The 25,987-nt window shown below is 43.6% G+C and overlaps 1 protein-coding gene across 1 annotated transcript; it reads right to left on the reverse strand.

The window, feature by feature from the left end:
- Positions 1–5,695: 5,695 nt before the first annotated feature.
- On the reverse strand, positions 5,696–25,936 carry pamr1b (peptidase domain containing associated with muscle regeneration 1b). The gene is made up of 14 exons (XM_084017479.1): positions 25,649–25,936; positions 19,090–19,266; positions 18,089–18,214; positions 17,437–17,551; positions 14,861–15,078; positions 14,068–14,175; positions 11,220–11,390; positions 10,919–11,110; positions 9,881–10,717; positions 9,627–9,806; positions 8,662–8,728; positions 8,237–8,454; positions 6,812–7,158; positions 5,696–6,733 (listed from the first exon to the last, which is right to left on the reverse strand). Exons 1-14 carry the CDS (start codon positions 25,800–25,802, stop codon positions 6,152–6,154), a joined length of 3,492 nt encoding a protein of 1,163 aa, XP_083873605.1. The 5' UTR covers positions 25,803–25,936; the 3' UTR covers positions 5,696–6,151.
- Between the last annotated feature and the right edge of the window lie 51 nt (positions 25,937–25,987).

The following is a 25,987-nucleotide window of genomic DNA, read 5'->3' on the forward strand; positions in this document are numbered from 1 at the left end:
CCAAACGGAGGGATTCTCTGGTCGTTAAATCCGAGGAGCTCCGTCGCTCAACGATCCCACTGAATGAGCTCTGCCTCACCTCACTCTTCAGCGTTTTACTCCCCCACCCACCTCTCTTCAGCATTGGAATGCTATAGCATACCCATCTCTCTCTCTATCTCTCTCTCTCTCTCTCTCTCTCTCTCTCTCTCTCTCTCTCTCTCTCTCTCTCTCACACACACACAGAGAGTTTAACACCAAATGCAACACGCATTAAAATGCCGGAGGTGTTGCTTGCATCCTCTTTGCCAACTGCCCTGACCGGCTTTGAGGGTTTGATCACCCTTACTGTGTTGCACTGCGCTCGAGATTAATACTCCCTAAAGCTGATTTGCATCCAGTCTTCTCTCATTATGGTTTTACAGCAGGTGTAACTCATGTGATTGCAGTTCAACAGAAAGCCATGTTAGTAACACATTTCATTGATAAGTAATGGATCCCTGTGAACCGGATAGAGTCCAAGATATATGATCAATGGGCCTCATTCACGACCCCCCCCCCCCCCCCCCCAAAAAAAAACCCCCACCGATCCAGCTCTCACAAAGATAAATGACATTCACCAAAGTTTTCTTATTTGAGATTTGCACAAGCACACGCAGGAGCAAAAATATTGGTGACTGCATTTTATTCACTTATGAAGTTGTGTAATATAGGATTTTAATTGCAATTGTAATATTCATATTGTAATTATAACAACTGTATTATTCAATTAGAATTATGTACGTTAAATTGTATAAACAACTATAAAGTCACGTTTTGTTGACCCTCCATTTGCATGACTGATGTTACTATATTTGTAAACATCACAATGCTATTTTAGGCTATAGCGTAAATATAATATGAAATACAGTACATTTAATATACAGTGCTGTGCAGTATGATAGTGTATTTGAATTATACACAATACAAAGTATTAGTAAAGACAGTCATTTGAAAAGCATTTAAAAAGGTGAAGCTGTCTTTTTCATTACTTTAATACACTTTCATATAGTAAATATGCAAATGTATGGTAACCTACATGATACATAGAGAGAGAAAAAACAAGATTTGTTAATCATCCACTCATAGTAGGACATTCTGACCCACTAAGACATGGATCCACACTCCACCCTCTATAGACTGTAGATTGGGTGTGTGGATATCTGTCTGTCAACACAGCCCTGCGGTTTCATGCCCTTTTGTGGGAACTATGCTGTTTGGGTGAGCTCGCAACCGCCTTCAAATTGTGAGGACATTCATCATTATTAACACGGGTAGGAACAATTCTGCAGTTTAACGACACGTCATGAATCTGACGTAGCCTTTTCTGGGGACCTTTATTACCAGCAAATTTAAGCAACGATAAGTGTGTCATATTTTGGTGAAAAAGGTTTGTTATTGACTCATGCCTCACTAATGGCTGAGAGTGACAGACAAGTGCAGACATGTTTTGTGGCCTGTCTGGAGGGTGAGGTCGAGCATTAAACTTGTAGAACTTATTAACAGTATTGGGAAAACTTTGGAAACAGTACTGCAGTATGATGCATGTCTATTGTCTAGGTTAACACTTATGGACACTGGGCTTTGGGGCATGTGGATCAGCGCCAGTATCACCCTATAATATGGATACTGACTACAGCGATGAGGACTTCTGCCATTTAAAGACACGGAGCATGACATGACTCTATATGTGTTAACTAAATATGATTAGCTGGCAAATTGCTACAGTGTGACAGGATAATGAAATTAATGTATGGCTTGTTGTCTCAGGTCATTGGCTTCATGCTTCTGCAATTAAACCCTCCGTGGAGTTGCGGGGGAAAAGCCAACGTTCCCCTGGGTTTGGCTTGCCCATGAGACAAAGACAATCATCTGGGCCTCCTGCATACTGAAGGATAGTCAATACAGGAATGCCAGGATCCTCTTCTGTATGCAAAGCAGCAGGTGATCCAGTTGGATAATTCATCTTCACCCTCCTTCAACAAGATATTAGATTCATTTTTTGACAGCAGAAGGCTGTGACTCCAGGAGGTGGACATGCTGTGACTGCCCCTCTGTTTGGTTCCTCTATTGTGTCTTTGCTTTCTATTTCAAGGTCTGATTGGAGAGTAATCAGCTTCATGTTAGGCACCTGGGCCCGCCGCGCTCAGTGCATATAAGGCCGAGCAGCAGAAATCACTTGTTGGCAGATCTCCTCTCATCTCATATCTTTGTGTTGTGTCTTTTTGGGGGACTATTTTCTTTTGTTTTTACAGCACAACACCATGCAGCACCTTTTCTTGCATCCACTCCCAACTCTACTGACTTCACAGATTCCTCCCATCCATTTGTTTGACTAAAAGGTTTGATCTACAGCTTTTGTCGCAGTTGACGAGCCGGGCTGTCCAACTTATAGGGAGCAGCAACTTAACTATTTTCTTCTTTTTCTTTTCTTCTTAAAATCCACCCATCACTGGATATGCCCTCCCGGCGACACCAAAAGCTACCGATTAAAATTTCTTGGCTCAAATCAGTTGGTCTCCAATGTTATGAGGGACAATTCAGACCCATGTGTCCATCTGCCTGTGCTTCTCTGTACAGGGTTATCACAAGCACAAAGCCACGAGCAACATCATGTATCAGATAACATGCTAAAGAAGTCATGACGGAAGGTTTCATATCCCACCATACAATACTACTTTTGATCTTTTGAGAAAAAGAAATCAGGCATTTTTAATGTTATGCATTTTAATAATCTGTCAAGGGAAAGAACATGATATGCAGCTACTATTTGCACCTGCCCCTATATTAAGGGTACATTAACCCTAAAGGGCTTAGGCCAGTATTGATGGCCTCTCAGGAGCAATCAGAAAACCGAGAAGTGTTACGATGATGTTCGAAGGTAATAAAGCTGACGAGTCTTCAGAAATGCCCCAGGGAGGTTTCCTTGGGGGAGGAGGTTAATGCAAGTATTGAACTCTGTGCTAAGCCTTGTATATTTGAAAGATTGGCTTTGGTGCTGGTGAATGGTACACATGTTTAGAAGAACAGTTAAACCAAGACATTGTTACCGACCTCTTTCATTCGTTAGCTGTCTATCATGCAGTCTCTCAAACCAGTTTGCTGTCTTTCTCTCAAACCAGTTTGTTGTCTTTCTCTCTCACATCCTCTTTCTCAGACCAGCAGCAGCAGCCTGGATCCATGCAAACATTCACCGCTATAATAACTCAGATTGCTTACTCCTTGCTGTGCGATTCACTCTCTGGATGAAAACACGTCAATGCAGCGAAAATTGCTTCGCGTGTTGAAACACGAGTCTGTTGCATTAATTCAGGGATGTGAATTGTATTAATGGCTCTCTTCCATTTCATACAGCCAAAAGCCATATCTGGCAGATCATGACTGCATAACGTCTCGAGGTTCATGTATGTATTAGAGGGCTGGCGTGATGGGTTCTTTACCGTGAAGAATAAGGCTCGCATTTATTTCTAATTTTCTTACTGTCAACACATACCACATACCAACGCCTGATAAACAGCATTGTATTCCTCTGTGCAATAAACCTCCATTAAAAACACATCAATGAGCCACACTGTTGCACCGGGTGACGTGTTACCTCATCATAACGAATGAGTTCACCGCCGTTTATTCCGCAGCCATCTCAGATGGTATAGCGCTGCAATACGTGTGACAAATGTGTATCAATCCGCAACTGAAAATAGTTCTGGATGAATGCACGATTTATCCAGAACGCCGGTTTGAGCAACGTTAGCTAAAAGCTAAGTGTCTACCCTTTTCCCTTGATCATTTGTCTTTTCAAAGAATTACATTTTCAGCAGAAACAAGGGCATGGAAAAGTTCATCTTAGCAGTCCAGCATTGTCATGGCTGACCAGAATACTAATAACAGAGCTGTATGTGGATCCCTAGTGCCAAAATGTTTGAGTTCAAAGGTTTCTTCTCACACGGAGAACAAAGCACAGGGGGCCCATCAGCCTAACTGGAAATCCGGTGTGAAAACCTTAACATTTTGTGTAAGTCCGGTGTTAAGTATTTCGCCCCTCTGCCTCTCCAACGTTAACGATGAGGTTCTCATGGCAGCGTTTTTCCCATCAGCATCCCGGGACTCTGCCGAGGGGTTACATGTCCGCTCCCAGGCAGTCAGGACTTGGTTAAGTGTTGCCCATGTTTCTATGGATGATGCCCTGTGAGCTCAACCGGGGCCTGTGAACAGACAAGTCTCCCAGCACAAGTGGACCGGCTCTCCTCATGGGACTATACTAAGCTTGTTGTTCAACTTCAATAAAGTGAAGCAAGGACAGACAGTCTTTGATAGATGTTGATAGATGTTGTTCCTGCGGAGCGCAACAAAGGCACTGTGGCAGTTTTGCCAATCCTGATCTTACATCATGAGTGTTAGAAATGGATGGGTTTTTTATTTTTAAGATGTAGGAAGAAGAAGGTACTTTTTTGAATCAGTGCATTTGAAAGCAATTAAAAAAACGGACAAATGATAATTAAATTGGACATAACAAAACCACATTCTAAAAATTGAGTCTTAAAAAAACAAATCTCCCCTGGAAAACATATATCAGCTCTGGTTAAAAAAAATTGACGACCTCAGGCAATGCTCAGGCATATAAGGGTTTCAAAAAATCTATTAAACATTCTGAGCACTGTCCAAGTCCTGCTGTAACGTAATAAATACCATTTTCAATTGATTAGTACATCCATGATATTGAAATACTTCCAGGATAGGTGTTATAACATGGATAACATGTATGGACCTGCTGGTTGGCCTCATGATTCTTATCAGTTTTGAGAGTGAAAGACAGAATAACAGTGAAGCAGGTTTTTGACATGAGTCACTGCCTGAAAGCTTTGGATTGAATTGAAGCACCGCCCCCTTTTTTTAAATACACTTTCTGAGTGCTCAACGTTGGCATATGGAGGTAGGAAAAAAATATTACTGCAGTGAAGAAAACTGTGGTGACATTAAAAGCTATTAACACAAAGCAAGTGTGCAGAACGACAAAACACCAAGGACTAGCTCCTCGTTTTACTTCAGATTAGTTTTTTAAATTCCCTATGAGACTCTGTGCTCAACAAACAAAAAAAAGGCCTTTTATTAATATTGGCTCTGATTTCACTTTTATGGCTCTGATGCATCTGTTTTAATTTCAAACCGTATGTTTAATTTTACTTCATTTTGGTACATCTGCTTGCCTGATTTTACTTGTCTTATTGGTAAATTATTATAGTTTTAATTATTATTTTGAAATCACCAAACAGAGAACAAATGAACCCCAACATCTCCAGCACAGCTCCTCTATCTGAAGTTATGATGCATGTTTTATTGCCCCCTTTTGGAAGACGATATAAGCTGCAGCCCCGCTATCCACGTAGACTCACTTTTGAATAATGGAGGAAGGTCAGGATGGAAGTAATTGATTTAATTTGAGCACAGAAAAGGGAATTGATCTGTGAATAATGTGCTCCGTTTATGGTTGTGAAAATGGTGCTGCGCTGACCTGGATTCATTTGCCTCACAGCTGAAGCTCACCTTGTGCTTCATAGAGCAAATATAAGGTGTTTCTCTTCACATCATCTCGATATAATGATAGTAATCAGTCACTAGAATATATTTCTTCATGTGTACATACTGCGTTTTACACTGTGATGGTAAAAAAAAGACACGCTTTACCATACCCACATTTTCTTTAATTAAAAACGTGATTGTTCTGTCTTTCCATACAATATGTACATCTCCTGGGTCGTGTGAATTGATAGAATAATTCAGTACATTACAACATATATACATTATGTATACATACAGTATGATTCAAACTCAGCTAGAGGCGTGAAATGGTTTTTCTGGTCATGTTCAAGTCTGTAACCTCACTCTGAGAGACTTAAACGCTGAAGGTTTTTTTGCAGCACATCTAATGTGTTAGCACCCCCTTCAGTTAGAGCACTGTGTTCTCCAGTGTTGGCCGGTGCTTCTGCATTGGGTGAGGAAATGCCCTTGTGCAAGAGAAAAAAGATTAGAGAGGAGGAACGGACTGCAAAGCAGACGCATAAAAAGGAAAGGGGACTGCGAGATTTAAAAATGTTAGAAGCATAGAGGGAACAAAGTGAGTCCAACAGGAGGATCTTTATTTCATATTCCTCTCTATCCAGTCTTTGAAGTTGGCTACACGTGTGTAGACTGTGTAGAGGTCAGGATCACACTCCCCTTGGTCGTAGCCAAAGCTCACCAGTCCCAGGAGCGTCCACAGCCCTTTGCTCCGCCCCTCCACCTGCGAAAAGCCCACGGAGGGATTCTGGTTGTTGCTGGCTTGGTTCTCGGCGAGGGCAGGGAGGACGAGGATCCCCCCTGTGTCAGAGGGACATATGTTAGACGGTTCATAGTCGGGCTTGTGGCTGGCACACAGCATATTGTCTGTGACGCTGACTGGCACGCCATTACGGGCATACTGCCGCTCGCAGGGGACGACGTCGGCGAGGTGAACGAGCCCCACCCTCGCCCTCTCATCGGGACCCGAGTTTGAATCGGGCAGCGGAGACCAGCCCGTCACAAGCCCTTGCCCAGTGGTCACCTCTTCTCCCTGGCTGTCTGAGAGGCACAGGGGCAGGACCTTCTCCCCGATCCTTGCTTTGTCCAGTAACTTGACCACAGCCATGTCAGAGTCCAGGATAAAGGGGTCGTAGTTATGATGAACAACAACGGACTCCACCTAAAGGAAGAGAGATGGATTCACGGTGAACGTTTTGTTAAAACGGATCATAAAAAGTGAAGTTCTCCAACAGCTTACCCTCAGGTGTTGAAGGCCTTTACTCTCCCTGTGGTCGTCCCGGTACTGCTTCCCTACCACCACCTTCATCTTCGCTGCATCCAGAGGATACACCTTCCCCAGCTCTGTCACACAGTGAGCTGCAACCACCACCCTTTTCTGGTTGACCAGAGCCCCGCTGCATACCAGCTGCCAGTCAGAAGCCTGATCCAGGCTGCCCGTTTCCGCTCCAACGTCCCCCTTCGGGGACCCTGCCTTGGTCACCTTGGTCCCAGCTCCGTTGGTGGAGCGGCGGTAGATGGCCGCCAGCCAAGGCCAGTGAGCCTCTGCCGGCCTCTCTGGGTCAAAGGTCGGATGCTTCCCACACACTGCCAAAGAGGAGGTGACAGGATGAGAGGACAGAAAGGGAAAGACCACAATCAAAAGGAGGGGAGGGGGGAAAGGAGTACAGGAAAAAAATACACTCACACTAGGACTGTGTCAACACTAAGCGCTGTGGGACTGTCTTCAATTTGTCTTTCCCTTCTGAGGGCTTTTTACTTTTAGCGTTAAGATTGCGTGCCAAAATGCAAAGCAGTGGCACGGGAAGAGCAACATGTAACTTGTGAAAGAAGCCTTCGTGCAATCCATCTTTTTTGTAAAGACGATCTACAAAATCGTGATCAGCTAAAAACAATTACGTCCAGGGGTTGTTGACATTGTAGATGTCTGCAGACTGATTTCATTCAAAGTAAACACAGCTCAGAGACCCAACACCTCTCCAGGAAGGTATTGAGGCTGTCCATGAAGAGCACCCACTTTTGTGTTTGCTACAAAGAGTGAGTAAAGTGTCTGGCCCGGTGTGTTCCTTCCAGTCTGAATAAAATCAAAACCTATTTTAAAGTGATAACGTGTGTAAGAAGTCAGCAGACCTATTGATATTGTGGTATCAGAATCCTCCTTAATAACGTTATAATATCGATGGGAACAGTGTGATTGGACCTACACTGCAATAAAGCTGTCCCATCTTGCTGATGATGCAGAAAGGAGAGATTGTCCTGTATGTCCATTTAATTAAAGCCGGGAAGACGCCTCGTTTAATCAAAGATGCTGATCTTTTACACTGTAATTGCATTTCTCCCACAGCTCGGCTGTAAATGTCAGCTATTGGCTTTTCATCCCAGCAGCTTTGTGAAGTTGAACAGAGTTGTAAAGGAGAGGACTACGGCTGGCAGGGGACGCCTAAGAGATGGGTGAAGATGATGACGGTGGAATGTGGTAATATTTAAAGAAAGCTGCTGTATGTGAACTATTAATATTTTAAATATTAGACAGATATCTGTCTGAGTGACCATATCACAATGTACATATCATCATTGATATGTGGGTTTAAATCACTGTATTAAAACGTGTTTGTACAGTGAGTGTGGCTGTCACTGCCTACTAGCAGTCCTCTGCTGCCCTCACCTGGCGAACAGGACACATGACGCCCGCTCCATTTCCCCGTCTTCAAGCAAGTGCGGCGAGAACTGCCAGAGTGGTGGTAGAAGGGGGAGGCACACTCGTACTGTATGTGCGAGTAGAGGTGGTGGAAGCCCTGGGGCAACTGGGCGAGGACCAGAGGGCCCTCGGACTGGAGCAGTTGGCCCCGTGCAGACGAGTACAGCTTGTGCACGGGTGTCTTTCTGAGGGGGAGGAGAAGAGGCCAAGGGCATGTAGACATACCCTTCAGGTTGAGTGAATGCTTTTCCATGTCAGTGTTGAAAGAAATACGTTTGAAAGGTGCTGCGTTATTAAGTTATTACTATAATTATGATTATTATGATTGGCTTTAACTCTCCTGTCACTAAATAACACAGTACTTATATAATATGATGCATTGGTAAACATACCTGGATGGTGCCTGTGGAGGTAGAACTCTCTGTCTAACCAGCTCTGACACTTTGGGCTCGCGGCACGCTGCAAATCAAAACAGATTTATGAACACACATATAGAGCATATAATATAATCATATCAGCTGGGATTTGATGGAGCTGGATGAGTGCCTCACTGGACTGTCTCATATGCCATGGGCTACGTTTGTGAGGGTTTTTACTTATGTGAGAAGTTGTAAGTGAAAGAAAACTTTGGGGAAATAAACTTATTTGCCTTCTTGGCAACGGATAAGAGACGATTAACATTACATGAGCCATCTAGCTTAGCGCTGCACAAAGACTGGAAAAAGGGAGAAACAGCTCTGTTGCAAGGTTAAAAATAAATCTGCCTACCAGCACCTCTAAAGTTCATTAATTACAATGTTATATGTTTTTGTTTAATCCATACAAAAACTCATTTTGTGCTATAGAGGCAGATTAGCTGTTTTACCCTTTATGTCAAGCTGCTTGTAAACTAATCTGCTGCCAGCTAAGAGCTGTATCAATCTCCACTTCTAACTCAAGAAAGCAAAAAAAAAAAAGTATTTCCCGACTTGACCACTTACTTTTGGCAAACAGCCGAAGAGCATCCAGGCTAAAATCCATTAAGAACTCATTAACATTTAACACTCCAGACTTTATAGATCAGTCTACTGCAAGAATCCTTTCCCATTAGCATTTAATGTCAACATTTGCTGAGAATTCTTTAAACCCTTTACCATAATCCTCTATATCTACTAGTTCGATGTCCTGATGTGAAGGGGAGACTCATTTAGAACTTACTCATTTTGTAATGGATCAATGAGTCTGCAGCACTGAATGGTAGACTCTACTAAATACTACTAACGGTAACTATGAAACAATGCAGTGGGATTAGACCAAATGCTGCATGGAAACCATAAGCCTCTGGAAATGATGACACAAAGTAAAAGGTGATGGCTACCTCTGACACAGAGGGGCTGCTTGCCGCTCCAGGTACCGTTCGGCTGGCAGGTCCGTCGGCCGTCACCACTTAGAGCGTACGAGTGGTTACAGAAGAACTCGGCTGTTTGAGGCTCTGCTCCAGGCAGCATGTGGTAGAAGCCCTGGTAGAGGCGAGCGAGGGGTGGGCAGCTTTTCCCTGCTGGAGGGGAGCAGACAGCATGTGAGGGTGAAGCCCAACAAAGAGGGGATGATATTCATTTAAATGGCTCTTACTGGGGAAGCTTTGGTTGTCTTCTTTGTCTTCCTCCTCCTTCTCCAACTCCTCCTTTGTTTTCTCAGCTAAATCCTTCTCTGTGTTGCCATCTTTAGTCTCCTTTGGTTTCCCAATTTCCTCACTTCCCCCTCTGTACATGGTGTGCTGTGTAACGTTGACTCCAGTGGGAAGGATTTTCCTCCCCGGCTCTGGAGAACCTATTGTGTTATTTTCTGTCTGCGTGTCCTCGACATCGCGTACAACCGTGTTGTTCTTTGTCCTTTCCGGTATCTCCACTGTGTTCTCGCCCTCCGCGACCACGGCCGTCCTCAGCTCGGTGTCGTTAGGGCCGGCTTTGTCCCGATCCCTTTTCCCGTTCACCTGCTCCTCTTTTCTTTCCTTCTCTTCCTGACCTTTGTGTTTTATCACAACGATTTCTGTGATATCTGTCTCCAAGTTTGTGTCCCGGCTACCTTCTTTTCTCTCAGGTGGCTTTCCTACCTCAGGTTCTTGCTTCTCCACCGTATTCAGGCTGTTGTCTGGGCCTTCGCTCCCCACTTTATCTTGGTTGCCTCCAGTGGGTTTCACTGACCCAGTATTTCTTCCCTCTAGCTCTCCTTCATTCCCTCCCTCGGACACAGTTTTCTCTGGAATGGTACCCGTGTATTTATCTTCTCTGTCAACTGCAGTTGTATTGTCGTGCCCAGTGTTCATTTTTCCCCCTCCGATGTTTTCTTTCTCTCCGGTTTTGTTCTCTTGACCTTTCTCTTTAGTTTGGCTGGTAGATTTCTCATTCTCTGTTCCGTTGCCTTTTTCTGTCCTTTTCCCCTTTTCTTCTTCACTGAGAGTGTTATTCACTGTGGATGAAGATAAACATCATTAGTGTACTGCCTGTTAGTAGCTGATTGCAAATCTTTTTTTTTTTTAATTTGGCATGGTGAATGGGCACCGACTTATTTTGTGATGACCTTTATTAAAAAAAAACAATAAATGATATCTACTTTTCAATATTTGAACAGACTCATCCATTTGAGTTATTTAAGACATTTAGGTCTGACCTTGGGTGCAAACAGGAGGAGCTCCACTCCAGGTGTTGTTCGGGAGGCAGGCTCTCTGGGAGCCCCCGCTGAGTTCATAGGGCTGGTTGCACAGGTACTGCAGAGCAATGAGGACATCATTGGGTCCATAAACTAAGAAGTGGTCTCCATGTTTTGGCTTGGCTGGTAAAGTACAAACTATTTCCACCGGCACTGAAGACAGGAGAAGAAAAATCCGGCTTTTAGGAGCTGCGAATCCTTTTTGTCGCATCAAATGGAATTTGAATTGGTAGAAAAAAAACATTTCACATCATGATCTTACCACACTCTGGGGCAGGTGCACTCCAGGTGCCATCGCTCAGGCAGATGGCAGTACGAAACCCCCGCAGCTCAAAGCCAGGGTCACACCGGAAAGCGATGCGTGCCCCCGAGTGATGAAACAAACCCTCTGTGGATCCGTGAGTGGGCACCGGAGGTCTGTGACATCCCAGCACTGAGTGGAAATACAGGCACTTTATTCATAAGGACAAGCTGCTATTTCCATCCTCTCTCTGTCTTGTTTTGCTGGATGCTGGATCATCCTCGCATTCCTGAAGCAGTTTATTGCGCCTCCCTGCTGTAAAACTTTCAGTGACTTCATCGCCTTCAGGTGTTCGCAGGTCAGGCAGGTAGCCCAACAACCCAAAATATCAGCTCCCAGATTCATTGCTCCTCCAATAAACACATAGCCTGCTACCTCAGACGCTCGTTAATGAGCAATTTCACCCGTCGTGGTGAAGTTCACAGCGAGACTTTCACACATGGCTTGTAAATGAGGAAGAAATAGATGCAATAAAATCGCTTTAGTCAAACGGTTTTATTTTTCCAGTGTTGTTAAAGTGGCTTTTATGAAGTCGGGGAGTGGAGATCGGCAATGTGGCGACAGGATTCTGCTTGGAACTCGGTTATGTGACAACTCACCGCACTTTCTTTGTGAATAGAGTATCCATTTCTGTCTCAGAGGCAAACTACATTTAGGCGTACAGGACGGCGCCACCCACAACAGAGGTCACTAAACCCCAAACACGCATGTTTAACACTGAGGTTGTGCAGCACTCTGTGTGAGATGATCCCTCAATAAGTTGTTTTTTTTCTGTTGTTGACTTTAAGTTGGGATCAATCCATGAAATGCATTGACTGTGGTTTTGTAGCTCCAAACCAGTGAACCCTCTCTATAATCTGGGCGTTTTTGCCTTTTGGCGTAAATCTTGTGTCCTTTCTCCTTTCGGGGATGGATGCTTCTTACCAATCAGAAGTGCAGAACTAAACTGTAGTTGATCTCCTTTGAAAATGTTAAGTTGATTACTGTGGGGCGTTGTTGAATTGCACAAAATAATCCATCTTCCACGTCAGATTTTGTCCAACGACCTAATGAGAGTGATGTGAGGTGGAATAACTTATGCATGAGGACTCATACTGTAAGTAAATCATCATTCCTTTCATTAAACGACTTGGAAAATATGTTGAACACTGCGCTCAAGAATGGATTAAACTGTACCAGAAGAAAATAAAATATATTTTCCCCCTTGCTTTAGTTTCTACCGTAATGTGTCAAGACTCCCTTGCAGAGAATTAGACTTCCAACAGATGACAGGTTGATTATCAGGGACATAAAATGCAGCCGATGTCAGGTTCATACTTAAAATTATCTATGTGGCTCCGGGCTGAAAGTAGACTACATTTCCTCAACAGAATGTCAGACATTAACGTTATTCCAGCTCTCTTCTATTAAAACGAACAGCTGAGGAATCCTCACGGGAATACAGATGAATGCGCGCTGTGTGGAATAAAAACGCCTGCCCCCCCCTTTTTTTTTTTTACTTTTTTTTGAATGGGTGTCTCCTCCAATGGAAAAGCTGGCTCGTGTTATAGAAGTAGAATTGTTTCACCGTTCGTTTTATGGGCTCGTATTTAGCCCTGAAAATGACAACCGCGAGGAAAAAAGGTGAGTGGGGTTCAGGAGGTCTGTTTTTGCAAGACCTTAAGGGAGGTGTACTGCATTTTAAAAACACAAGTTGGAATCCAGACACCCATAAATAAAAGCGCTTGTAAGTCAACCACACCCTGATTGAACAGCATCTCACATGACGGAGCGGAGTGGCGACCGCACAGTTAAGGTGGTATAGAGCTCCGAAACCAAAATGGTTGCTGACATTCCCAAACTGTAAAAAGAAACAGTATTTTTTTTCCTCTTCACCTCATTTTTATTCCTCATTATCGTCTATTTTTTGGTGCAATTTTCCCCTTTAATTACTTTCATTGACTTTGCCACGTGAAATCGTTTAATTGCTGCTTAATTTCAAGCAGAAATGTTTGTTAGACGGTCGTGTGGATTTGCAGCACAGCTGTTGAACTGCTGACCGACCAAAACTATAACTAGGACGACGCGGATGGGGACGGAGGCCTGAAGCCGGTCCAAACCACAGACTCTCCCTTGTGACAGTGAATCACCGCGTGCCTCTGGTCAGCAATAACAACAAAGAAAAGACTGCACAAGTTTACTGTAACTGGGTTTGTCTGATTTCAGAAGAAAATGGCAAAAAAATAATGTTTTCATAAAATAAAAGATTTTCACACATGTGGATGTGGTTTATTATTCCCTGTGACTAGAACGTTCTAGCATTTTTGTCTCCCATGGTCCATTTTCACCCCCAAAACATGAAATTTGAGGGGTTTTTTTTGTTTTTTTTTACCTCCATAGCAGAGATCTTCCTACTTGCAAAACTAGTTTTCTTCCAAAAATTCAAATATGTCCAAAAATAAAATCATATAATAATAATAATAATAATAATAATAATAATAATAATAATAATAATAATAATAATAATAATAATAATATACATTTTGCTATTTGTTAAATGTTATGAGGTAAAATTGTGACGTAGAAATGACAATATAGAATTGACTTCTCTAAAAATATTCATCTTTTTTTTAAATGTCTTAGCATTATATACATCATTACAAAGTACTTTTAGACTTGGCACTATAGGCCACACTTGACATTATTATTGGCCCCAGTTTAATAAGCACCGTCATTTTATAGGATATGTAATAGGGGGTCCCTCCACCGGGTCCTTGGCTTGAAAAACGTTGAAGCCCTCTGCTATAAAGGCTTCAGTGAAGTTACTCACCATTTTCACACCTCCTGCCCGTGTAGCCGGCCAGACAGGCACAGTGGTAAGTGTACGAACTGTCCAGGACACAAGTCCCGTCGTGGAGGCAGGGAGAAGAGCTGCAAGCTGCAAACATACACAAGCGACATCAGGGAACAAGAAGAAATGTTGGATTTATCTGCAGGATAATAACACAAAATGTATGCCCACATCGAGCTGCATCAGGGGGATTCATATTCAAAGCTGGTACCGTTTAAATGTCATCTTTACTTCTCCGTTTTCAACGTGTGTGGGCATTTCGACATCGAAAGCCTCTGTTTACTTTAAGTAGATCTGGCTTAGCCGCTGGTAACTCATGTGTCTGTGCATGTGTGTGTCTGCCTTTGAGTTTTAGACTCGGAGAATGAGGACTTTCTGGAAAGTTAAGACATTTTGGTCAACCGGCGGTTATTATTCAACACGCTGACAAAGGTTTTTTGCCGTAACGCGTATGTGTTAAATGTTTTTTATCATTATAAACTGGACTGTGAGTTGCCTGGAAACGTATTTCTTGTTTGCGTTTGTCGTGGCCCTTTCCTCTAAAGAGCCCCTTTGTGCATTGATTCTGACTTCACAAATACTTCTTATTTATTGCCGTATAAAGCAGGGACAAGCTGGTGAGGCACGGTTATTGGATTTTGAGTGCAAAGCAAAAAATCTTTGGATTTGGAGTCTAAATCCATTATGTCACCAAGGGTCCAGTAGTGTAGAAGTACATTATTAATAGCATATCAATACTGTTATTGTTGTTGAATGACAGTGGTTGACCTACCTGAGCTCTCCTGGAAAGTGGCAAAGAATCCATCAAATTTCTTGTAACCATCAGACACAAAGAGTATGTGCAGACTGTTACCAGAGCTGTGGACCGGGGCCGGCCTGTTGTTCCCACAGAACCGAGCAATGACACGCGCGCCGATGCTGTCCCCGTCTCGCACCTCCACGTAGTCATAGTCACAGGAATGGTGGAACTCCAGACTCAGCATCATGAACCTGTTCGTAAGGGGACCAGTATCAGAAATGAACTCCATATTGTTAATTTTCTTACAGATATGTTGGTGAAATGAAGCAAACGGACTGAATCTTGTGGTCCGTTGTGCTTCTGATATGTTTGTGTTGGGATTATGAGAGCACCTGTGTTCCCGGCTGGCATCGCAGACGCTTTCAGATCTTCAGCCAGCGAACAACTAATGAACGATAATCATAACTATTACACACACTATTACATGGCTTATGGCTATTAATGGACTATGAAATGAGTCACATTTTAGCCAAAGCAGTTTCAACTTTAAATCGTTTATTTTTTATTTTTATGTGATTATAGGGAGTTAAGTTGTTTGCAGCAGTAAAAATGACAGAAACTCATATTAATTCCAGTATCGGCAAGTAAGAGCACGTTATATGCATGCACCAACGTGTACCGATATTATAAGAGCTAAGATTAAATATCTGAGATAAAGCAGAATAATTATTGACACTTGGCAGCAACAATTAAGCAGCTGACGCAGATGCTTTGGCAGGCCTAACCCTTTTTTTTCACCCTTATATTTAATAGATTGTTTATCTTTTAATGCTTATTATGTGCCTATTTAAGACTTTTAAACACACATAAATGCCACTACATATATGTAATTGGCAATCGTTAGGCTACTGCTGAGAAACAGCAATCCCCCTCCCAGCATCTCATTATTTTAGCAGCTTTTAAACGTCTATTAAATATATAAACATGTTGATTTCACAACGTTATTTCCAAAACAGTCGGTGTTTACTGGTGTTTATTGGTACGGAAGGTGTCGCGTTAACGTTTCTGAGGCTCTCTTTGTGTGCTAAAACTCCAGAAGGAGTTGCTTAAGGGCCGGATGAAATGTGAATTTAAGTGAGTATAATAGCAGTTAGGAGAAATTTGCATACACTTTCCATTCATAAGCCGTTTGATTCAGTTGCAGACAGAGTGTGACATTAAGAGGACGGCCGGCTGGGTCATGAAAACAGACACAAAAGGAGTCGCCTTTCCCCTTCTCTGTGATTCCCGATGTAATCTCCTTGGCCCGACATTGGAAAGGACATGAATGACTGATTGACTTTATACAATGCACTGGCATGCTACCAAATCCTCCAATATTACCCTTTGTAGCAGACCCTTGGGTCAGGGAAGCTTAGACTAATATGACATACAGTAACACAGCGGGATGGCATTAGCCTGCAGCAGCTAACAATAATGCCAGTTGTAATTCAGGTTAGGTTTCCTGTGATGCAAGTGCACCTCCAGCCACGGTAGTAAAAGAAAATACAGGAAAACCCCAATTCCCCCGTCATTCAGGCAGGAACAAAGAACTAGTCTCTCTGAGCACAGCAGGTCTGTCTCATTTGGGGGTTCTGAAATGCCCCAAAGGACATACGTCGTTCAAATATTAGTCATCTCTATATGATGTGTTAAATGTAATGCAGAGTTTGATATAAAAACATTAAATGTCGTTCATGCATACAGCAAACCCCGTATGCACGGCACGCCTGAATCTAACTGTATGGAGCTTTTTGTTCTGTTCACACCGTTCAAAGGCTCGCCTGTAAAATGCTGCGTGTGTCATGGAAAAACAAGACAGGAATAGAAAGTTATCGCCGGATTGAAAAGTAATAACTTTCCCCCAAAAAAGCAGGTGTTGTGGTTTTCAAACTTTGCTGAAGACTCTCCCTCCGTCCAGGACGTACATCTTGCAGAAATATCTGAACCGAGTGGAAATTCAGTTTAAGCAGGTCAGCCGTTAATAACTATCACAGATGGACAATGAAGATCCCCAAAAAGTGGTGCTTTAATGCCAGATGAAAACTGGGGCAATTTCAAATATACTGAAAAAAAAAAAAAAACGTTGAGATATTCTGCAGTTTCCAACAGGCTTCTTTTTAATCTTTTAATGTCATTTAAAGCCACTTTCGTTCAAACTAAAATTTCTCAAAAACGTTGGGATTGCAGTGAAAGTGTGCAGCCTACAGACATGTGGTCCCCAATTTGAATTTGTGCAAGTCATGTCTGGAATTATGTTAATATCTACTCTGCATTCATATGCATTCACCTGCACAATCTGCAGGCGACGGGACAAGATTTTGGTATCATTGAGGTTCCCGTTTCGTGAAGAGTAACACAGGCTGAACCCACCGGCTACCGTTTCCTATCACCCTCAGCTGTTCAGTGCTAATATTAGCATGCTAGCACTGTGATCATGAACATGGCAAACAGCATCATTCTTGTTTGAAATGGTAGCTGATGGAAAAGTGATCTGAGTGATGATGCTACGTAGCTGATGTGCTGTGCAGGTAAACGACGACCCCGTGAATTGAGGTCAACGGTCTCACCTGAGCTCTATAGTAAAGGGTTGGTCCACCTGGATGGTCCACTCACACCGAGCATTGTTGGGGTAGCTCTCCAGCACCAAGTGTCCCTGCCGTTTACGGATCACTCCCCCACACTCTGAAAAAAAAAAAAACACGCATGGGAAAGAATTCTATTTTGGAAACTTGGTGCTCTTTAAATTTCAGTGGCTCTTAATTACAGCTTAATTGTTATTTTGAGGGTCTACGTGCAGCTGCTTTGGTTACCATGCAAACCAAAAGCAATTACGTTTGATTTTCCAAAACCAGCTGTAAAAACCCAGTGTAGCGCTAAACAGCATGAAGAAACGTAAACACAATACGCAGGGGGGCAACAATGCATTCAGCATTCAAGCTTCTGGTTTGTATTAAATGTGCGTTTGAGAAAGCTGTAGCCAGTGTCCAAATGTTATGTAATTAAGATAGTCTAGGTTGTTGACGCTGACTTGTCATTCAGCCTTTTCTTGGAAATCCCCCCCTGGGGATATGGCAGCCTTCCAAGCTGTTATCCCAGATGAGCAGGAATCAGTGGCGAAGAAAAGAACATATGTACATGCGTAGTATTCATTTCATGTATAGAAAAATACTTTGTAGGAAAAGCCTGTAGGTTCCACTAATTGAGAGTGAAGAGACTTACTCAGGCAATCTCCCCCAGACCAGCCAGGCCGACACTCGGCGCAGTATTTGCCGGTAATGAAGAAGTCATCCCTGGGGCCCCATGTCCCATTGTTACAGCGCCTACAGTTCTCAAATATGCTGCAACCTGAAAGAAAAGGAGACAGAAAAGAAACAACAGTAAAGTAATTAAAGAGTCAGGCAGACGGGCCGGAATACAAAAGGATACAAACAATGTAAATCAAGTCTTTTTTAAAAAGGAGCTGTTGTTGTTTGTCAGAAACACGAGCCATGACACCCACATTCTGCCACGTTTCCTTTGAATCTGCTAAACTCATTAAGCTCTGAATAGAAATGTGGAGGTAAAGAAAAACTCTGAAACGGCGTCCTGGGAGGATGGATTTCCACTCAAGAGACTGCTTGGGGTGCAGTGAAGAGTAACATTCGACCTGAGTATGAATCTTAACAGAAACGAATCCTGGACTGGGGATTTACACGAGGGCTTGACACACTTTTGGTGTTTGATTTAAAGGTATCCATTCAATTCTGCTGGGTGTTTTTTTCCCCCGATAAAGAAAATCATGAGTACATTCAAGCTGTGAAGAAAACATGACATAGTTATACAGGCCGAGGAAAACAGCATGAAGAAAGAAGGGTGGATGCGTGATCAAACATCCTCAAGTGATTATATCCTCATGTGCTTCCATCCATAATAACATATTTTAACATGATTTTTTTGCACTCATTGGAAAGGATTCTGCCTGAAAGTCAAGAGAAAGAGCCGAAGTGAAGTTAGCCTGGAAACAAATTAGATCAGACACAAGTATGGCCAGATGTTCTGTCATACTGTTTGTTATGCTGCAGTGCAAACAGCCGTGCAGTTGACAGACATCACTTACTGCATTGCAGGTAATAGAGAAAGACCACGTTCACGGAAGGAGATTCATGGGCTGACAAGAATCATGCTTTTATTCTGTAAGGAAGTTTGACGTCTCATAAAAGTGAAGCGCTTTGGTTCTCTACCTGGATGGATGATGCAGGGGTCGCACTCGTTGATGGCGTTGCGGCAGCAGGGCACCGCGTAGCCCACGGGGGTCCCCTGCAGGGGGCATTTACATCGGATCACATCGTACTCGCAGCAGCCTCGGCACATGACGTTCCACTGGGGGCCCGGGCAGTGGTTGTACAAATACCTGTAATCTAGAGGAGACAGTGACGGTGTCAGCAACGCTGCAAAATCAAGCAAGAAGGGAGCGTATGCTTATAAAGATAGCGTGTACAGACATAGAGAGGGAGATGGAAATGTGACACACGTAATGATTGGCCTTGTGAGCAGAAGCCCGGGCAGCAGTGGAAGGATTCTGGTGAGTTGGGTGTTTATGTGCACTGGCTCTCTGGTTATTTCCACAGCCATTCATTTTACTCCCTCTGTGTGTTCTCATACATCACAATGGTAAAGTCACTGTCACAGAAAACAGAACGAAATTAACTAGAAAAAGTGCCTTTTCTTTTCTTAAGCATTCGCCCATTAGATGGAATGTTTAATTGGACTGGAAACCAGTGATTCAGTGGTTTGAGTCTGAGTGGTTTACGTAACAGTGGATTTAAGAGCTGAAACAGACAAGTGGAAATTCTCTTGTGGCAGATGTGGACGGAGAACCAACAGAAGCTGCACTTTACTCTTGGCATAATGTTGGTGCAGCATTATGAACATCCCCCCCCCCCCCCACCTCCCCTCTCAGCCCTGCAATCATAGAAACTTCTCAACCCTCCAACCACTGATTCTTCCTGATACTCCCCCACCCAATGTGTCATGCCACAGCTGCACAATCTGTTGTTCGTATGACATTTTGTGAAACCAACAATCTAAGACACAAAAGCAACGGCCAGAATGGATTCACCTCTGAGTGATTGTTTTCAGACGGTCAACCAGAGAGGAGAAGCACAGATGTCTTGGAATGTCGTGAGTCATCCCGGCTGCCCTTCCGCGTTAATGCTATCATAAATTGCATCTCAGCCCTACCCAAAATCTGGCCTCCTCCCTCCTCGGCTTCAGCTCCCAGCAGACACGGTGAGGTATGACAGACGCACCGACATCGATCAAAACCGAAAGTAGGTTGTGCAAAGCCACTAGTTCGACTAATGTGGGTTTCTTTAAAGGACGCGTGCTTGACAAAGCACTCGTGGCTGTTCAGCTGTTTTATGATTCCTGCCAGTTCCTACAGAAGGTCATTCATTGTTTTGATAACGTTGGGCTCTGATAGATTTGTGTGGCATGTTCACTCTTTGTGCCATGGCGTGCCATACATCTCAGGACGATGAGTTAATGTGACTTTTTAGAACATGCCCGTTTTCTTGGTTTTAGCTTTCTTGTGGTAAAAATGTATTTGAACTTAAAACCAGTAAGCTTAGCCTTTTAATCAAAGGCTGATGTTCTTGCATTGTCTCCTTTTGCTCATAGAAGGAGACAAATAAGTATTGTTTCTGTTGGGGGATTTCTTTTGACCATGTGTGAGAACCACAAACATCCTTGGCATGAGATGGCAGTGGAGACAAGAAGGCACAGCAAGACAAAATGTTGCAACAAGTAAAAGCATATTTTCACCATAGTCTTGTTATTTCCCTCAATGTGTTTTGGTAAAATCTGTTTAAAATTCTAGCCCATGCTTTTGTAAGAGTACTCCCTAGTTTATTGCACTCCTATAATATTACCAGACTCACGATCGGCAGTTAAAAAATAAGATCAAAATCAATGCAGCAGAACGTTATCATATTGCCTGTTTGATTCCACACATTCCTCCTACTTGTCAAGACCTGGCGCCTTCATTACCCACAATGCAACTTGATTAAGTGACAACCATTGAAGCAATGTATCAGATTCCGTGCAGCTCCATCTGGAAGCACAAAAGGCTTTTTACACACATTTTGGAAAGAAATATATGGCGTTAAAGCCGCTAATTGCTTGATTACACTAGCTTGACTTTATTGAGTGGAGTCCAGGAGTCCATCCAAACTCCGGCCTGCATTCACTCACATACATTAAAACGCTGTGACTAAGACCTTTGTCATGCAATACGACCCAAATTACAGTCGGAGGCTGGGAATGGTCAAAGAGAGGATGACGTAAGCCAATTTTACCATTTAGTCTCTGAACCACTGCCTTGCAATAAATAACTGCGCTGTATAAAAGGTGTGAAGTGTGTCACATGGAGATTGAGAGGTGCCGACAGCGTCTCCTCTCTGCTTCCTCACCGAGGTTCGCTGGCCGGAGGGACTGTAAAAAGCTGATTTATAGATGATGAGCTTGAAAGGGTCAAAGGGCTTTATGAGCTGGTCTGGTAATGTCTTTACATGGATCACTGCTGAGTCTTGTCCTTAGATAGAGAAATGACATCCTGTGGTTGTAACTGCCCTCGGTGCGCTCATAGAGAAGACCCTGTAGAATAGAGTAGAAACGGATATCTTCTGTCTCACCTGAGTCTTCGGCATGAAATAGCATACATTAGTTCCCAGATTCCCACAAGGTGTTTTCTTAATGCTTCCCCTTGAGGTATATAAACACAGGGCAGCAGCATTTTCACTGTTTATTTGCTGTGGATGCTGACCCCCATGTCTGTTGATAAGGCTGTTATGTTTTCCTCTGAATCATGACTCAGAGGTTACTTCCTGCATGCTGGAATGCATCCATTTTTCTCTGGAAGGCGATCCACCTCTCCTTAATGGGTGTTTGCAGATTTACAACAACTTACGCAACTTTGCTTTGCCTTTCGCCCCGGGAATTTCAATTTAATCATTTCAGCGATAAACGTATTGCCTTTTAAAAAAAACATCTGTTGAAGCTTCCAGGTCAACACCTGCAGGTAAACTACTAACTGGACAGTAACAGTTTAATGTGGGTTTTTACAGGACTTGGGGAAGTGTCTGAGCAAGTGTGGAAGCACGTGTAGGGAGGGGGCCTACAAGTGAGTGGGCGTTTGTGCGAGCATGATCTGGCCTTCGTTGTCCGGGCTTTAAGCCAATATGAAGGAATATCATTTATTTTTTGAAATTGTTTTGGGACACGATGCATGTTTTATCAAACGTGTGTGGGAGAAAAAACATTTCATGAACATGCAAATGTTCCCCAAGCCTGTAATTGAATCCAAGAATGTTATTGAGCCATGTGCCCCATGGCTTACATGTATTTAATCACAATCTGCAAGTGTTGACAGTTGTCAGAGAGGTGCTGCAACCTAACAAAGACTGCCTCCTCATCGTGCCTCGTGGCTGTTTAGCACCCGTTGCATCCGACCCGTCTGATATGTGTTTTTGGTACATGTAATAGAGTCTAAATATTTCCCCAGAGCACACATAACTAGTGTTTTGTGCAATACAGAAGTCGCTGGCACCAAGCCACAGAAACCCAGTTTAACAGCAGATCTCGGGGGCTTTTCCCTTTAATCCTGCAGCTACTGTAAGAGAGCAGATTTTCATATGGGGTTGTTCTTATTGGTTGGTCTTATCTAAGGAGTATCTGTTTTTGTTTTTTTTTTAAATTCCAGATGTTGAGCTCCTCCTCAAGGTGTCAAGGAGCCATAGAAATGAAGATAGCAGTAACATAGCATCCTGTCGCCCAGTGGAAGACCTCGAAGTGTCACAAAGCACTCCCCGCCCAATCAGAAGCTCTACAGGCCCAGGTCAGTAGCCAGAATGTCTCGGCTTCACACCTTTGATGTGCCTCCAGGGATTGACATCATTCTTACCAAGTGCAGACTAGACGTGGTCATGGAAATCCTGTCACTCTTACTTTACTGCCCTGCTGGCTGACCGATCTGGAGAGTCACAGCAAAGCCCCGACTTCTGCCAAGAAACAAACTATAAAAGGTCCACGTTACGTTATTGTTTAGCTTTTTTTTTTGTACCATTAAAAATGTATGCTGTTCAACTATAACACTCAAAAATACCCACAACTGTCCCACAAACCCCAGAGTCGGCACTATTGATGAATGGATACGCTCAAAATGTGCTGAATGTGACCTTCCAAGTGACTTATAAGCCTGTATGAGCTCTGAAATGTGCCATCATTTCCTGGAAGCAACTTCCTCTACACTAAATAAAACTCAAGGTCAGTATTTGCTGTAATTTTGCATCCAAAGACTTCAGCCTCCAGTTCACATTCACAGAAGGAGTGTTGCCTCCAGAGTGTCAAATAACTAAGTTGATATAAAAATGCTTTAAGAACTGCAGCGTCGGGCGGTTTTCTGTGTGGCATTTAAACCAGTTATTGTCTCCTTTGTCTTTTTCGTGCTCTTATCAGTCTTGTCTCACATCAGCTATCACAGCGAAGCTATTTTCAACTCCATGCAAAAAGCCGAGGAGCAAAATGTGGAGACAATTTAGTGGAACCCAGTGAGAAAATGGGTTCAGCATGCTTATCAAACACGGCGTCACCTGCGTTGAACATGCCGTAACTCTATTCCTCGTGTCCGTCTTACAGCAGTTTGGGGGAATATGCTTATTCGCCTTCTCTGCGACAGTAAGAGTGTGTTTGATAGCACTCTGGCCTGGGAGAGTGGTATCAAATCTCTTGAGTCTCAGCAAGAAAGCGAATAATCATATTTTCTGAAAATGCTCTACTAAAGCTTTAAAGTTCAGGTCACACAAATCCCCAAGAAACACACCTCGCTCGCTGAGGCATCCAATGCTGACAGTGACAGTTTTATTCGACCGCGCCGATTTGCATAATCCCCGCCACATCATTAAGTCATACTTTGGTCCTTGCCATAATTAAGTGACAACTCAAATTCCACATGAAGAAAATGACAAGCTGCAGTTTATATCTACTGAATAAATAGTTTCCTCCTGACGGAATGGTGTTTTTTTTCTAATGCTGGTGTATCATGGAAAAGTCATTGTTTTTATAGCAGCTGTGAGCGCACGTGTCCTGCATGTACGGCGAGTGCATGATTCCTTTCGCCAGCTACCCGCAAGCAGCTGTCTGGTATTTTGAGGTTGGAGTGATTTGGCTATCATGGAACAGGGGAACTCCCACGGGAGCTCTGCGGGCATTGCATGTCTGACTGTAGCCCGATCCCGAGCGCTGGTCCCAGTGGTCATCCTGGAGATTTGCTTTAAATAAACGTCCATCCGCTCGGAAAACCACAACTATGAAATATCCTCTCACTATATTACCCACTATGGTGAAATGGTATAAACACACACACAGACCAATATGTAGGTCAAACAGGAGTCTGAGTTGTGCAATTTGTTTTCAGCATTCAGCTCCAGCTCAACTTGGAGTGAACCCTGGAGTCTGATATGAAATATATATTTTCCAAATGCTCATGTCTTCCTCGATTTCCCTTTCTCCAATGTAATATGATTTTACATGTGCTAGCTTTTGCCTTTGTTTCCTCCAGCACACCCAGTAGCCCTGTCGACTTCCCAGTGGGCTTAATCTCACCTCACTATGAGGAGACCGTGTCAGAAGAACAGGATTTCAGTGGGTGGAGGATCCTAAACAGGAAGCCTTGCATAGATAAAAACAACTGCCTCAGGAGGGACACCAAACATGCAGAAATACACAGACACAGGTGTGCGTGCACGCAGGGTTAGGCTTGTACAAAAAAAAAGTCTGGATTTGTATGTAAACAACTGTGCTCGGCTTTAGCTTGCTAAACAGACGGACATCCATCATGCGCGATTATGAAACGAGCCAAGAAACAAGAGTGACTCAGCTGGAAACAACACAAGCATGGACATCTGCCTGAGAAAGCTCTCTTAGTCACTGCTGCTCAACACAGCTGGGCGCTGCCCAGCCCTTTGCCACATTCACCAACATAACAAATTGAAGATTGTTTTACTGCCTGGTAACCGTGCGACGAGGGTTTGGTGAGGAGTCTTGGAGACGGCGTATGGTATACACATTACCACAGCCAGCGGGACTAGCTTCAAGGTGACTCACGTCTTCCGACAGCAGTTCAAGTGGTCGCCCAGGGTAAACAGGCAGAGACGATCTGAACCTCGGGGAGAGCACCTTCAAGCAGTTAAAGAGAGGCTCTCACACAAAAGGGAACATGCGCCAAGATGCAACACCCCCATTAGGACTCCGACCGCCTCCCTTCACCTCAAGGAATGTGTGGCCACATCCAACATTGCTTATTTTGTTTTTAATTTAAGAGCAGAAACACTTTCATTTCACGCACAGAACAACTGCAATGAGTAGAAAAGGAAGATCACAGAGTCTCATTTAATGGGATAATAAACGAAAGCCAAACAGGACGAACTCTCACGTTGCATTTCAAAACAAGAGTTGTAAAGTCAACCATTGCACAAACTTGTCAGTGTTGTTGTCTTTGCAGCCTCTTTAAAAAAAAAAAGAAGCCTGAGTTTATATCACTGTCTCTCCGTGGCTCTCCTTTTACAAGCCTTGCTGAGCGCTGTTGTGCTCTTAAAGCATAGCAGGGAAGAGGGGATGGAGAGAGTTGCTGATGCCGGCTTTTTTTGGGAACAAAGAACATAAAGCAAGAAGGCCGTGCCAAAAACAAAGACAGGGGAGAGAGGGACAGACCGGAGAGCGGTGAAGTCTTTGCCAGTCTCTTACCGTAGGGCAAGGCTGTCCCTTGAGGTACTGAGAGGAAGAGGGAGAGGAAGAGGAACCAGCCCTCCTTCCATGAGATCAAGGTGCTGGTCCAGGGGGTCTCGTGGGCCCCCCGGTGGGTTTTCCCGAGCTGCAGTCCCGGTCCCGCAGACAGCATGCTGCAGTCTGGAACTCTGTTTACTTTCTGAACTCAGCTGACATCACCTTCCCCTGGCCCTTCAGTCCTTCCCTCCCCCTCCCTCCATTTATCCCTCTCTCTCTCTGTTTCTCTCCCCCCCTTCTTTCTCTCTCTCTCTCTCTCTCTCTCTCTCTCTCTCTCTCTCTCTCTCTCTCTCTCTCTGT

The sequence above is a fragment of the Eutrigla gurnardus genome, assembly GCF_963514095.1.
Source record: "Eutrigla gurnardus genome assembly, chromosome: 9".
Lineage (NCBI taxonomy): Eukaryota > Metazoa > Chordata > Actinopteri > Perciformes > Triglidae > Eutrigla > Eutrigla gurnardus.

Coding starts and splice junctions, on each gene's coding strand:
- pamr1b (XM_084017479.1), bottom strand. CDS start 25,802: ATGCTGTCTGCGGGACCGGGACTGCAGCTCGGGAAAACCCACCGGGGG. Junction 10,718..10,918: donor TCCTCCTGTTTGCACCCAAG/GTCAGACCTAAA, acceptor CTTCATCCACAG/TGAATAACACTCTCAGTGAA. Junction 6,734..6,811: donor AAGGCCTTCAACACCTGAGG/GTAAGCTGTTGG, acceptor CTCTTCCTTTAG/GTGGAGTCCGTTGTTGTTCA.